This window comes from Sphaeramia orbicularis, chromosome 1 (genome assembly GCF_902148855.1).
Source record: "Sphaeramia orbicularis chromosome 1, fSphaOr1.1, whole genome shotgun sequence".
Taxonomy (NCBI): domain Eukaryota; kingdom Metazoa; phylum Chordata; class Actinopteri; order Kurtiformes; family Apogonidae; genus Sphaeramia; species Sphaeramia orbicularis.
This window is the reverse complement of record NC_043957.1, coordinates 43329611-43344700: the sequence shown is the minus strand read 5'-3', so window position 1 is coordinate 43344700 and position 15090 is coordinate 43329611. Positions and strand designations below refer to the sequence as shown.

Sequence of the window (15090 nt, the reverse complement as noted above, 5' to 3'; positions counted from 1 at the left end):
CTAGAGAAAAACCATCACGGATATGCATAAAATGAGGTATACGGTGTCACAAAAACATACTGTTCTGCAGCAGGACCATAAGATTTACAACTAATAAATGCTTACACATAGAAATCACAAAGAAAAGACTTTACCAAAAAACATCCTGGTTTACCGAAAAGTTTTCAAATTCACCTCTGCTATTTGAAACAAAACATTAATAAAAATCTGGATTAAAAACAAATTCAGTCTAAAAAAACAACACATTATCGAACTCACAGCCCTGTGCCGCAGTAAGCCTGGTGACCGAAGTCATGTTATACCATCTGTTCAGCTTGCGCATCAAACAAAGCCAATGGCCGAGAGCCAAAGTCTTTAGCTGTAACCTAATACAGTTTAACACATTTGTAACTACTAATCCAGCCAAGGCACAACCAGGAAAGCATCAGTGTTTCTCTTACACTACACTAAAAGAAGCTAGTTTGGTACGCCGACCATTCACACCTTCAGAAAAGGTACACAAATCACTGATCACAGACAAAGGTTTAAGACTCTCATCATCCATCAGTTACTTCTAGATGAATATCTGACTCTAGTTACTTATTTATTTTAACCTCTACTCTGCTTCTCTTTGCAACTTATTTCTCTCAAGAAATAAATGGTGAAATGCAAGATCTTGATGATTATGTGATGATTCATTTCAAAACAACCTGCAGAATGATTATTGGAGAAAATGAGCCATAGTAATATTTGCATTGTAAATTGCATTACCTGTGTGACCAGGGGCTCCAGGAGCCTCTCCACAGTCAGGGTACGTATTTCAAGACTCTTGGGGTCCCATTTTAACAGGATGGGGGAGGTGGCGGCCGTCATGATCTCTGTTGGAAGCAGAAGCACATTATATGTAAGAAGGATGAAACGCTTTTGTTGTATTAAAACACAGCAGTAGCAGTTGATAATACACGGTGAATGTTTGCAGGCAGTCTTTAAGTGTTATTGAGTGAAGCTACTGTAAATAAAGGGAAACAGTGTTGTTTAGCTTTTTTATAATTCAGTGGATTTGGCCTAGATTCCTTCACTTTCCTTTTGAATCTGAGTAGCATTCTGATTACTTAAAAATCACTGAAGTACAAACATTGTACTGTAGCTGTTCACTGAGAGGGCATATAAATAAAGGAAGAGAACAGAACAGCAATAGAAGAGAAACAAAGACAACAGCAAACGAATGCAGGCCAACTAGTTACTGCTCTGAAGACCCTCAACTCTCTATTGTAGAAAACACACAAAATCCTGCATCACATAAGCGACTTATAAAAACTCAACAATATATGACTTGTTTTTCCCATTAACTACACAGACTCAGGCGATCTCAGAATAAACTGAAAATACTGTGGTGAGAGAGACAGCCAAACAATTTAGATGTCTTTCACATGGGGATTTGTATTCAACACCAAGTAGAGCATCTCTTTATTCACACACTATCTGGGTTGACACAGGGGTGTGACTTCAGCCCAGCAACCAAATGCACACATGGGGTTACAGCTCCACTAATCCAGCATAAATAACAAATAAGAAATGAGTAACCGAGACCTATCAACAAAATGCCTACAGCTTACTGATACTTCACTACACCACACTTAAGACAAAAAAGAAATAGACTGGACACTAGACACTGGCATGGTCTATCAAGAATCAATAACAAGTTGAATTTGTCAGGTTGTCAGGTTCTGCTGCTATGTTTGAGTCCTGTGGTCTTGATGCAGGAGATCAATAGAAGTAGGTGGTACTTTCACTGAACTCAACTAATTAAATGAAAGTCCATATATGACTTCCTATCAGTGCTCAATAGTAACTATATTAATATTTCTAACCATTTCCATGTTATAACCCACCAAAAAATGGCTCATTATCTGTAAAAGCAAAGTTTTAATATTTAAAAAACTCAGCAAAAATTTTAAAAATCTAGATTTTTGAAAACTGTGAACAAACTTTGTAGACATTGTCCCAAGGACACTTCACCTAAAATTGGAAATGAATCTGACCAGTAGTTTTGCAGAAGAATGTTGAAATGTAGTCATTGGTAATCTTGAGTTTGACCCTTTGAGGTCACTCAATGTCAAAGGTCATGGACCCAAATGAAAGCCCATATATGACTTCCTATCGGCACTCAATAGTAACTATATTAATATCTGTAACCATTTCTATGTTATAACCCATCAAAATACCGCCCATTATAAGCAAAGGTAAATTTGTAATTTTTTTAAAAATTGTCAAAAATTCAATCAAAATATCTCAAAACTGTGAACAGACTTTGTTGACATTGTCCCAAGGAAGCTACGTATAAAAACTGAAATGAATCCGACCAGCAGTTTTTGGAGAAGAAGATGTTTGAAGAAATTGCAAAGAACAAAATTGCGACTTCACAATAGCTCATGGTGAGGTAACCAGGATTGACAAAATAAAACTAGGATAACTAGTTATACTTTAAGTCTGAATTGAGCAGGTCTGTGGACAATGTTCTTTTGGACTAGGAATAGTTTTCATTAGTTGGTTAAACCTTAAGTTCAGCAGGGTTATTTTAGGTCATTATGAAGACTGAACAGCCGGCACAGACGTAGCGGTCTGTTACTGTGAGGATGTGTTTCTACAGTAAGCAATTTCAGAATGGGCCAGCTGGGACCGCCCCAGTCTACAGCCACTGTCAATGAGGCAGAAGGGAATAAAGAATGTGAACAAGAATGACAGATCTGGGCCAGAGGCCTCCTATACTACACACAGTGGGTTAAAACACAACTATCTTGCACCAATGAAACCACAAGCAGGACATTACTTCTCTTTAAAGTACAAAACAGCATACCACTTATGTACTCTGAAAATTAGTCACTGAAACTTTAATATGATACACTTTATCACAGCAAAAAAGTGCACAAATCTGATTAAATAAAACTGAAATTAGCAGTTATGTATTTTTTACTGGTCATTTATTAGCAGTTTGAAGTCATTTAAAGCACACAAAGGACTGACCACCTGTTAAGTTAGAGACGACAAAATTGCAGTGCATCTTTTCATGAAAAATTATGTGAAAGAAAATACAGCGGAGGGAAGTAAATGAGACGTGACTAGAATATGAATGTTGTTATTAGTGCAACCGAGGCTAAACGGAAAGACTACAGACTGCAAGCATCTCAGAGTGCCCTATTATATAATACTACCCAATTACTTGGGAGATGTATGTTGCGGTTACTGAAGAACAATCGAACAGCAACAAACTTGTCAGTGAATGCTGTTATCATATCGGCACAGTTTATTTATAAAGATGTGGGGAAATTATGGCTTCTCATAATATCAACTGTAATAACAATATGCTTGTGATTTAGCACTGAATGTTACATAAAGATCTGAAGTGGTCATTTTTGCTGTTAGATGATCATTTACAGTCTCAATAGCCCACATCCATGATAAGAGACAATGTGCTGATTTCAATATGTACAAGACTATTGCCGCGTTTCCTCTACGTAGAACCAGCTCGACTCGATTCAGGTACCAGGTACAATTCCTGGAGACCGTTTCCATTACAGGATACTACCGACTTTAGAGCACCTGGTTATCATGGCAATATTGCATGTAACTTATGTGACGTCTGCTCAGAGTCGCTGATGAACTTGCTCGTTGCATTGCCCTGTCAAGCTCACGCTGAATCTTTTCATCAGCCACCAAGGACAGAAATGTCTGAACCTCCTCGACTGACCACGGTGTCGTTTTGCGGGCTGTCATCGTGGATTAACCTGTCAGTATATTTACTGTAAACTTCCGAATCTGTTTTTTAAAAAAATGGCGTGTTGCACATTGATGACGCAATGACACAGCAACAACTCTCTGACCAATCAATGGTCTGCAGTGTATACATGTCACATTTTAGTAGCCTCTCTCTTCACTCGTTTTGGAACCTCAGCCAAGCAAGTACTAATGCCCCGTTTCCACTATGTGGTATCGGCTCCATTCAACTCGTCTCGTCCTTTTTGCGTTTCCATTACGAAAAAGGACCTGGAATCTGGTACCCGGTACGAGTTTTTTGGTATCGCCTCCGCTGAGGTTCCAGAACTGGGAACCAGATACTAAAACATGACGTATAAACACTACAGCGCACTGATTAGTCAGACAGTCGTCTCTGTGACCGGCTGCTTTACAAAAAACAGATGCGGAAGTTTACTGTAAATATAGCGGTAGGTTAATCCACATGATGACAGCCCGCAAAACTACACCATGGTTTGTCGAGGAGGTTTGGACGTAAAAATTCAGCATGAGCCTGATGAGACAACACGCAACGAGCAAGTTTATCAGGAACTCTCTGAGGAGATGACACAGAAGTAATGCGCCGCATTGCTATGACGTCCAGGTACTGTAAAGTTGGTAGTATCCTGTAATGGAAACGGTCTCCAGAAATAGGACCTGGTACCCGAGTCGAGTCGAGCTGAGCTGGTTCCACGTAGTGGAAATGCGGCATAAAAAAGTAGTGCCGGTACCAGACTCCAGGTTCTTTTACATAACGGAAATGTAAAAAGGCAGAGTCAAGTTGAGTCATCTCAAGCCGGTACCGTGTAGTAGAAACACTGCAAAAATCACTCTTTCCAATAATGTGCAACACAAGCTTAAAAAAAAAAAAAAAAAGACACTTGGCAGAAATTCAAGTAATCCAGGAAGGAAATACAATAATCCCCTTTTAAAAAAAACACATTTCAATCCAACACAACACCAGTACAGCATCAACTATACAATGACAGTAGCCAATGGGAGGCCATCATATACTATAAAATAAACAGCAACACATCTATACAAGCACAACAAACAGCAACAATAATTATCAGCAACTGTCAATATTATTAACACCATCCTCCTCACAGTATTGAGTAATTTGGAGTCACGTGACCAGATCCCAACAAACACACATTTCAAGACAAAGTAAATATATGTTTTACAGGGTGTCCGTAAAGTCTTTTTACAATTTAACAAATTCATTATGAAAGCAAATGAATAGACAAATCTGTGGAAATTATTACTATTATTATTATTATTATTATTATTATTAAATGTAGATATTGAAGGTTTTTTTGCCTCATTTAATTCACCTCTATTTGGGCACCATTAGTTGCACAAAGCACATCAAGACGGTACCAGATTTCTTGCCATGGTGGCTGTATCATAGCCTCATCAATGGTATCAATGGTATTAGCGATCTTTTGCGTCAGGTCATTGATGTCCTGTATCTTTGTTCGATACGCAATATCTTTAGCATAACTCCATAGAAAGATTTTTGGGATTTTGTTTCAATAAACCACGATACGCATTGTGCCTTTTCTTCAGGAGTAGCTACTTATTAGGAGTTTATTTAACAGAACCCATTTCATCAATAAGGTACCTGAAATACACAAATGCAATGTCATTAAAAACTTTGATAACCATCGAGTACATAGAGAAAATCTGATCAGCATATCTCATCAATTGCTGTAATAATTTTTTTTTAATGTTCCATATGGATAATATAAATTAAAGCAAATCTTTAAAACAGAGGCAAAATCATGGGTTTATATTGATGTAGCAGTAATTTGGACAAATAAAAAGCTTGACAAGACACTTTTCATTATAGCGTTGCATCATCAGTCAGGTATTTTCTTTAAAATGTTATTACACAGCAAGCTCAACTGTACAGACTGTAAGAGCAGAGAAAATTAAAGAGTAACAAAGTGACCTAGCATAAAATGACAGGGCATTTGTCCATGTTCTTAGCAATATATGTCATAAAACTCAAAAAAGCAAAAAAAAAAAAAATACCCAGCAAATTGTGTTTGCTTTAGTTCACTTATCCCCCAGACAAAAGCTCCTCATGCGAATTCCAACATGTGAGTTCTATTCAGGACGGATAAAACCTCCTCTCAACATGAAGAAGAGCACAAGCTGCATTTCACTTGTTATAATTTGTAAGATGTCCCAACATCTGCTGTATAAATCTGTTGGTGTACGTCTGTGACAGGGATACGAGTAGAGCACCAGGGAATACAGAAAATCATTTACTCACTGTATGTGAAATGAGCTAAAAACAAGGGGAACGCTAACAATGATGGCCATGAATTTGAACAATCTGACCATGTTTTTTTTTTTTTTTTTTTTTCACAGGATGTACTACAAACATTTAATACAATTAAAGTGACTATTATTTACTGCTCTACTCCCATCCTTATTCCAATCTGATATCTATCTTGTGGTTTCCTACGCTCCAGAATAGGGCTTTTGAGGAAGCATGGCAATATGTCAGAAGGTTTAGAATAACACAATGCACAGGGTAGAAAATAGGCCATCAGGTACGGTTTTTAGGATTTATTGTGAAAAAGAAAGCACAACCCAAGCATTCACACAAGCATTTGGCTCCTCTAGTCTAAAGCAGACTCAATTAAAGCTGGTGCTGAGAAGGACTACTTTTTTGCACATGTATTTTTACTTAGTGGCCAAAGATTAACTATTTGAATTATTTCATTATGACAGCAGAAGAAAATGTTTGATGTGTGCCATTCTCGAATCCTTTGTGCTGAAAAACAAAATGTCTGATTAGGTTTGTTCTGTGTGGAAAGGCTTTTAGTTAATGATTTTGATAATAAATTAATTATTCAAATCTTTTTTTTTTGTCAAATATGTCTGAATTTTACAGCTTCACAGATGTGACAATTTGAAATTTTTCCTGTTACTTCTCACAGCGAATTAATTGTCTTTGTTCTTTTCATTCAGCCGGAAACTTAATTTAATTCAATTTAAACGTGACTGTGTGAAGAAAAATTATAACCAACATTTTTTCACTATTTCTGCTTTTTTGACATTAGAATGAATCCGTTAAGGGTTTTCTCTACCATTGTAAAGCTTAGGAGAACTACCCAGGGAATTCTGGGAATATTTCTGTGGAGAGAATGCAGAATTACAGAAAATTGAAAAACTGCTGGAGGATTTATGCAGTCGTTTCAGAAAATCCAGTAACAGTCCAAAATTCCCTGAAAATTAAAATACACTAACATAAATGTTTCTTGAGGTAGAATCCATGTATCATTCGTTCTTTTCATATTCAATTGAGAATCCACAATCGGAAAACGAGAAAAGGACTCATTATTTCATTATTCATGTACAAATCGAAAAAATAGTTGTTTTTCATTCTTTGGATAGTATGCCCAAATAAAAACTGGAAATAAGCAAATGGACCAAATGTTGGGTTTCATTTCGACATTTTTGATATCCGATTTGGTATGACCTGGAAGTTACTGACTTCTTTGTGTGTTACGCGAAGTGGCTTCTATTTAAATTGGCTACCATGACCATACTGTATTAGACCTAACAATTCCTGGAAGATCCTGCTGATTTTTTGAGTCATGTCATCCTCCTTGAGTGTAACGGTTTTACTGCCTCTGAATAACATGAAATTCTCCATTACCGCAGAATGCATTAGGCAGAATATTAGCAAACCCATGATTTTCCAGCTCAACACATGAAGAAGTCAGTAACTTCCGGGTCATACCAAATTGGATATCAAAAATGTCAACATGAAACCAGACATTTGGTCCATGTACATAAAAAATAAAATAACGAGTCATTTTTTCGTTTTACGATTGTGGATTCTCAGTTGAATATGAAAAGAATGAATGATACACGGATTAGGACTGCCAAATGTGCACATCACATGACACGGCCACCACAACCCCCTAAAACCTAATAATTACACTGGTCAACAACAACTTTATTGTTTAAGTTTTTTGAGCTGATTTAGGATAATTTTGGTGTGCTGAATCCAAAAATCACATTAATTTTACTCAATCAGGTCAACTTTCTGAACTATGCTACATATTGGCTTTTTAACATTTTTGCTTACATTTATGGGCATTTTCGCATCATATGATACAAAATTCTTTCATATTTCTTGCAATAAACATGTTCTGAAGATTTTACTTTTGCCAATTTATGATTAATGTTTTTTTTTAATATTACAGGTGAATGAAATGGCTTCGACTAGAAGATCTTGCAAAAATAAGCCTGACGTATTCTACTACATCTGCGGTGAATACATCATTGTACCTAACAGGAATCCTGTTAGAAAATGATTGTTTTTTCTCTTAAAACCTATTTTGGGTGAGAACTATATAAAAAATCAACTGATAAAGCCACAAAAATGTAATCAATTTTGTGAGAAGATCAAATTTTTCAAAATCAAATTAGCAAAAAAAACCTGACCTGATTGAGAAAAACAGATGTCATTTTTGGATTTAGCGGTGCAAAATGGTCCTAATTCAGTTGAAAAAACCTAGACAACTTGCAAAAAACATTTTTTTGTAACCCAGTGTTATCAGATTAATCAATAATAGCTGCAGATATGACGCGAGATGCATTACAACTAAAGAGTGTCATTCCAGCAGAATGAAGTATTTCAACTAAACTACTACAATACCACAACTGTCTACAACCTCCATAGCTACAACCAATACACTAAATATAAGAACAGAAACATGTCACTGGTGGGACAAGGCTAATTACACAAAATGCTGAATGGAAACAGTGTCACTTCTCACCTCATCAGTCTGACAAAAATCTGTGGACTGCTTGGTAGAGCATACTCATCAAATAGTGTTTTTTGTTAATTAGGGTTCCTGTTTTGTGTCAGGGTGATGATATAAATAATATTACTGTTGCCTTGATTCATTAAATAGTTCTGCCTGATGATATAAAAATTGTACCCAAGTGTTACATATCTTTCCTCATTAATTTCTAAGGCAATAAATAGAGTTGAAGAAGCAGGTAATTCCAACACACTGACTCTAAGCACTGACATTTAACCAAAAAGAATGAATATTTTCCCCTAACTTAAATCCTCACAAGGACAAAATTCATTTTTGAAGAAATTTTATGCCTTGAGTTGGTGCGTACAGGCATTACTTCTTTGTGACAGGCCTATAATTACTCTTTCATATAAATAAATGATGACACATGCTGTTCTAAACTGCTACTAAAAGGTGTGCAACAATTTAAGACCATGAATTATAAAAAGCTATGATTAAGGCCATGATTTTCTTGCTAATTTGAGTTCTTCAGGATGTGTTTTCTTAAGGGGTAACTGAACAGATGGAGGGTGCAGATGCTCAGTCGTTAACATTGCAGACTCTTGTGGCAGGCTCATAACCCTCCCTAATTCTGATGCGTTTACTTCATTTATAGAGTATGTTAAAGAAGGGCATGTATCCACACATATCAGTTTCTGGACTACAGTTTTGAAGCCTCAATTTAACAAAATCATTTAACAGTTTTATTATTGTAACATTCATTCATTCATTATCCATTATCTGAAACCGCTTTATCCTTACTAGGGTTGCTGAAGCCTATCCCAGCTACTTACGGGCGAAGGCGGGGTACACCCTGGACATGTCACCAATTCATCGCAGGGCTGACATATAGAGACAAACAACCAATCACTCTCACATCCTACTATATAATGTACGTTCTGTGTCCGATCGATTGATGGATGTTGCAGCGCAGGAGGGCATTTGTACGGATTTTCCTCAGCCTTCACAAGCCCGATCGCCGCCAAACTCGCCAGATGAATAGAAACATTACCTGATTATCTACTAGGCACAATTTTATGTCCGTATTCAAATGTTGCGAGGTATGCTGGGTGATTTTAGCCTCTCTCGACTTTGAATTCTTCATCCCTGCCGCCATACTCCATGCTGAAGAATGCAAATAGGCAGTATTTCACTGCATATACTATAAATTGATGGTACTCAAATAAGCAAGCTGCCTAAATGCATAATTGTGTCTTGAAAATATTCCTATAATATCCATTCCCAAATAATATAAACAAATAACATCACGACAATTTTTTACAAATTGCTACTGCTCTTGCTGTGTCCATTTACAATAATGTATAGGCACTTTTCACACACAATGGCACCATGGGTACAATGCCACTAGTTCACACCAATGGGCAATTTAGATTAACCGATTAACCTTTCAGTACATGTCTTTGGATGGTGGGAGGAACCCGGTGTACCCAGAGAGAACCCACCCAGACATGGGGAGAACGTGCAAACTCCACACAGAAAGGTCCCACCCCCATCAACTGATGTTGGAATCAAACCCAGGACCTTCTTGCTGCGCTATCCACTCCATTGTGTCACCCATGTAACATATTTAGCATAACTATAAAAGAGCTTTTTTATAAGTACATTTTGTTCGATAAACAGAAGATCTGATTGTTAACCCTTTGTCGGGCAAGTGACTATTTTTGGTAATTTCCCGAATAAATTACAAGACAGGGACAGTTACAGTGACAGTGAGGTAACAATCTCAGGTCAAATGTGGTCTACAGGGTCTGCAAGGTCCAACTGTACTTCAACAGTAAGTGTAACTGTTTTGTTAGGTACCATGAAGTAATGGTACTAATGTAAGGAATGATGTTCAAAGGGATAATATGTATGTTGAAAGGTGTCTGGATCAGCACTTATGTTGTTGTAATGTTCTAAAAGTGATGTTCTAAAATTTATGTTCCTTTCACTGTACATATGTTTTTTTGTTTTTGTTTTTTTTTGCCACTTACAGGTAAGGAACCAAATATGGCAACTTTATTGACCTTAATTTTCTACATAATAAAAAATGTTGAAAAATTTTACAAAAGTAATAAAGTCACTGCATTGTTTTCACTTTCAAGCCACAGTTAATGCCCCTAGGTTGACTCCAGGTGTTCTGTTTTCTTTACCCTCTAGAATCTAAAGCTTTTCCTTTTGGGTTGGGCTGACTGGAGACTCAACTGTTCAGTGTTTTTGTTTACACTGAAACTAACTGAAATCCTGCAATTCCATTTCTAATTCAACCAATGGATCATACACGCTAGAGCTGCACAATATATTGTTTGAGCATCATCATCGCAATGTATGTGTGTGCAATAGTCACATCACAGGTCCTGCAATGTAGGAGGCAAATGAACTCAACGTCTTCTCATCTAATTTCAGCCTAGGTACCTGACACACACTGTGCGCAGCGATCTACCAATCACAGTTGTTCTTAATCAGTTTGCTGAAGCAGACCACGCCCATGAACAGGGAGTGAGTCGCTGGTAACAACATTGAAAAATGAGCTACGAACAAGAGAAAATCACCGAAAACGAAGACTTGGTGCCAAAAAGAAAAGCACGGTCAGTTATCTGGAATTATTTCAGCTACAAGAAGGATGATACTGAAACACGTGTTTTGTGTCGACTGTTGCCACAATGAGAGGTAACACAACTAATTTGTTTGACCGTTTACGTCAGCACCACACAGCTATTACATCCTCTTGAGTATTTTTTCATATCGCAGAGTTAAAAAAAAAAATATCGTGCAGCCCTACTACACGCATCAGTTGAAGATTCTGCTCTAGATACATTTTGATAGCAAAACCCCACAAAAATGTCTCAAATTTGCTGACTTGATAAACTAAGTGCTGAGCAATTATAGAATCTTACATGCAATATTGGAAGAATACCCTATTTTTTTTTTTGTTCAGTGTGTCAGTTCTCTGGCATCGCACACCTTTTTCAGAATTACAATCTTCAAAGCTGCGTTGCTTTTCTGCTCACTCTAATCTAGCGCTGGTGTTGAATTTTGCTAAACTGTGACAGTGTCAGCAAACAAGCTCAGTGTGAAGAGTTAAGGGGGGGGGGGGGGCAAGATATGAACAAATAGGCTAAATGTTTACCCAAGTAAATACAGAACCTTACATTCCTACTGCAGCTCTCGTGTTACTAAATGACTGTTGTTATTTTTTTTTATCTTCATAATAGTGTCATCATCTACTTTTGGCCCACAATGACTATATGTGATAGAAAAACAACAGCCTGTCAAACTGACTGATATACTGTATGTTTCACAGTCAAAACTGTAGCGGGGGGGGGGGGGTAGTGCTGGCATCTGTAGTGTGCTTGCTACATGCTGCTAGTGCCAATAAGTCAGCTCATTTGTCACCTAATGTAGGGTCTTCTTGATATTGTTTGTTTTTTATTGCCCATTAAACAATATTATTACCTGAGGTTGTGCTTATGTCAGCTCTTACTGGAAATAATGCTGATGACATGGCGGAGAGACAACTGCTAACAGAGGTAAAGTAATTACCTCAGAGGGCCAGGTGTTAACAGAGTTATGTGTGTATGTGTGTTGTTTGTATTTTAGATAATGACTGCTAACCACTGCACAGGCACTGGGATCTGCTTTACTACGAAGGTACTGAGTGAAACAGCAATAGCCAGAGACCACATCTCAAAGTTGGGTTGACACAATTTCCACTATAACAAAGGTGAGCGTTTTATCATTAAAGCTTAAAGGAGCAGGAGACTTTTGTGACCAATTTTTCATCAAATCTGTCAAACCTCAGTCATAGCCTAAGTATCACGAATCTGTAAGTCTTTCTGTGATTACTCACCTGAATCTCTTGCATTATGGTGAACAATTTCGAAGTGCCATCCACCATAAACAAACCATATGTTTACAAGCAGAGCTGGGAGGTAACTCTGGCATCTTCAGAATTTTCTGTCTGGCAGCGGTAGTGGCTAAAGACACGACGCGGAAACGGCAGGAGCTCCCTTCCCTCTATGCACATTCCTCCAGCCGTTTCCGCGTCTTGTTTGTTTCATCCATCTAATATCATATGCTCGGGTTGCCGCTGCCCCTGTCAGCTCGCAGCGTGACCCTTCGCTTCCCACAATGCATGTCGCGACAAAATTCCGAAGATGCCCAAGTTACTTCCCGACTGTTTGTAAACACATGGTCTGTTTATGGTGGATGGCACTTTGAAACTGTTCACCGTAATGCAAGAGATTCAGGTGAGTAATCACAGAAAGACTTGCAGATTCACGATACTTAGGCTATAACTGAGGTTTGACAGATTTGATGAAAAATTGGTCACAAAAGTCTCCCGCACCTTTAATGTGTTGCATAGATTCACTACACCTAAAGGTAGGGTGGGAGATCCTGGAAAAACCGTTCGAGCAAGCTACATTTTGAAAATACACAATTCAAAAGTCCAAGCCCCTTTCTTCAAAGCCATGCCTCCAGAGTACCGGAACGGGAACGCGCAATGCTTGTTCCCAAGGGTTCACAAGCGGGGGGTGAAAGTGAAACTTAACACGCATTACTAATTACTCTCCGTCTCCCGCTCCTGAATCTTTGCAAACTTTCCTTTGAGGGGGCCTATTATATATTATACATATGTATAAGTCTAATGCGATGGTGCTGATTTTTATGTATGAAATGGATGGTGTGGTGGTGCTGCGCCACGGCAAAACCTTACCAGCAGAAACACTGATTTCATTGAAATCATTGATTCACTGATTATGTTTGTCGACAGAACAACCCCAATTCATACCTATCTGGGTAACATTACATTCCCTAGTGATTTAGGTTAGAGACAAAACAGCTTTCCAGTGAACTTTACATCCTAATTTAGCAAATATAGCTAGCCAAGCTCTAACTCTATTTCCTGTGCAAGTGCTCCAAGCCTCTCAATGCGCAATTCGTGCGTGAAGAGGGGTATGCGCAGAGGGGGGAGGGATAAATGGCAGTTGAGTTTGATAGACGTATCACCATTCAATCATTTCGATGGGCCGGTTAAAATGTTAGGATGGTGTTTTTTCAGTCCTGTCCATTCCACAGGTGACTACATTTTTTTTTTTTTTTGTGGTAGAGCAGGCATGTCCAAAGTCCGGCCCGGGGGCCAATCACGGCCCGCGGTCAGATTTTATACGGCCCACAGCTTGGGTTTTATATTATATTATTTATGGCCCGCTTGGACTGTTGATCCGAGTCCATGAATCATAAAAGGTTCCAAATGCAGTTTCTCCTTTCACCTCATGGTGGCAGCACCACTCTAACTCTATCTGGCTCTGTGACTTTGCCGTGAACCATTTTCGCTCATTTCTAACCATGGCGCCTGTAAATAAAAAAAGGAAAGTTGACAGTGAGGGCCGCCGCTTCCAGGAGAGATGGGAATTGCAATTTTTTTTCACTGAAAATCGAGGTGATTGTGTTTGCCTAATTTGTCGAGAGCTTGTTGCCTTGTTTAAGGAATTCAATGTAAAGAGACATGAGCAGACAAAACATGCTAACGTATACGACAAGCTAGCAGGGAGTGAGCGTTCCGAAAAAGTGAAGCAAATTCCAGCTGCTTTAAACTCACAACAGTGACTCTTCATGTGAACCTGGGAGTTCAATGAATTCACCACCAAGGCAGGCTACCAAGTTGCCAGGTTAGTTGCCTCTAACTGCTGGTGTTTTGTACTTGTAGATGTGACACAAAATATTACTTTCTGAATGATTTTGTGAAAGACAAGAGTAAGAGCCATATGTCTTCATCTAAAATGTTAACAGACTTCGCATTACTGAGTAATATATGAGTAATGATTACTCATATAAGTCATGTTTAAAATGAATGTGGGGTTAAGATTTTTATCAACTTTTTGGAAGTTTAAGATACTCCATACAGTTTGTTCTATGTAATCTGACTCCAGATGTGAAAGGAAGGCAGAATTGTTTTTTCTTTTTTTTTTTTTTTTAATTTGTTCACACCTGAGTGGCGTAGGTCTGGTTACATTGCCATTTAAAAAAATTATATTGTGACAATGAAAATAAAATTATTGTAGAACAGCACATTTATATGTAATTTTTACTGTTTAAAAAATGTCTGAAGGGACCACTGGCCCCTGGCAATGTCCACATTATCAGATCTGGCCCTCTTTAAAAAAAAGTTTGGACACCCCTGTGGTAGAGCATTTATTTAATTAGTTGCAATCATGGTGTGAAGGGGATTTTAAGCAATATAGTAAAAAATGCTCCAGGAAAATATCGCCTACCCCACCTTCAAGTGTTAAGGTCTTTAGGTTGGAGTAAATAAATGCATTCAATTACCTTCAAACATAAACAACGCAACAGAAATGTGCTCAGAAAGACAAATACAAAGCCACTGAAGAAAAGGCTTTTTAGTGTGTTTTCCTGAGAATTCATGTTGCAAAGGCATGGACTCAACATAAGTAGTGGAGAATAATTGAATGCATTTAGAAATTCC

The 15090-nt window shown here is 37.9% G+C and overlaps 1 protein-coding gene across 1 annotated transcript in view; it reads right to left on the bottom strand.

Annotated features, from left to right (window-relative positions):
* Positions 1-15090, bottom strand: part of ctnna2 (catenin (cadherin-associated protein), alpha 2) — a 602172-nt gene that overhangs the window by 572358 nt on the left and 14724 nt on the right. Inside the window, 1 exon segment of the mRNA XM_030138923.1 lies at positions 751-857. Within this exon segment, the coding sequence (XP_029994783.1) occupies positions 751-852 (102 nt within the window). The 5' untranslated portion in view covers positions 853-857.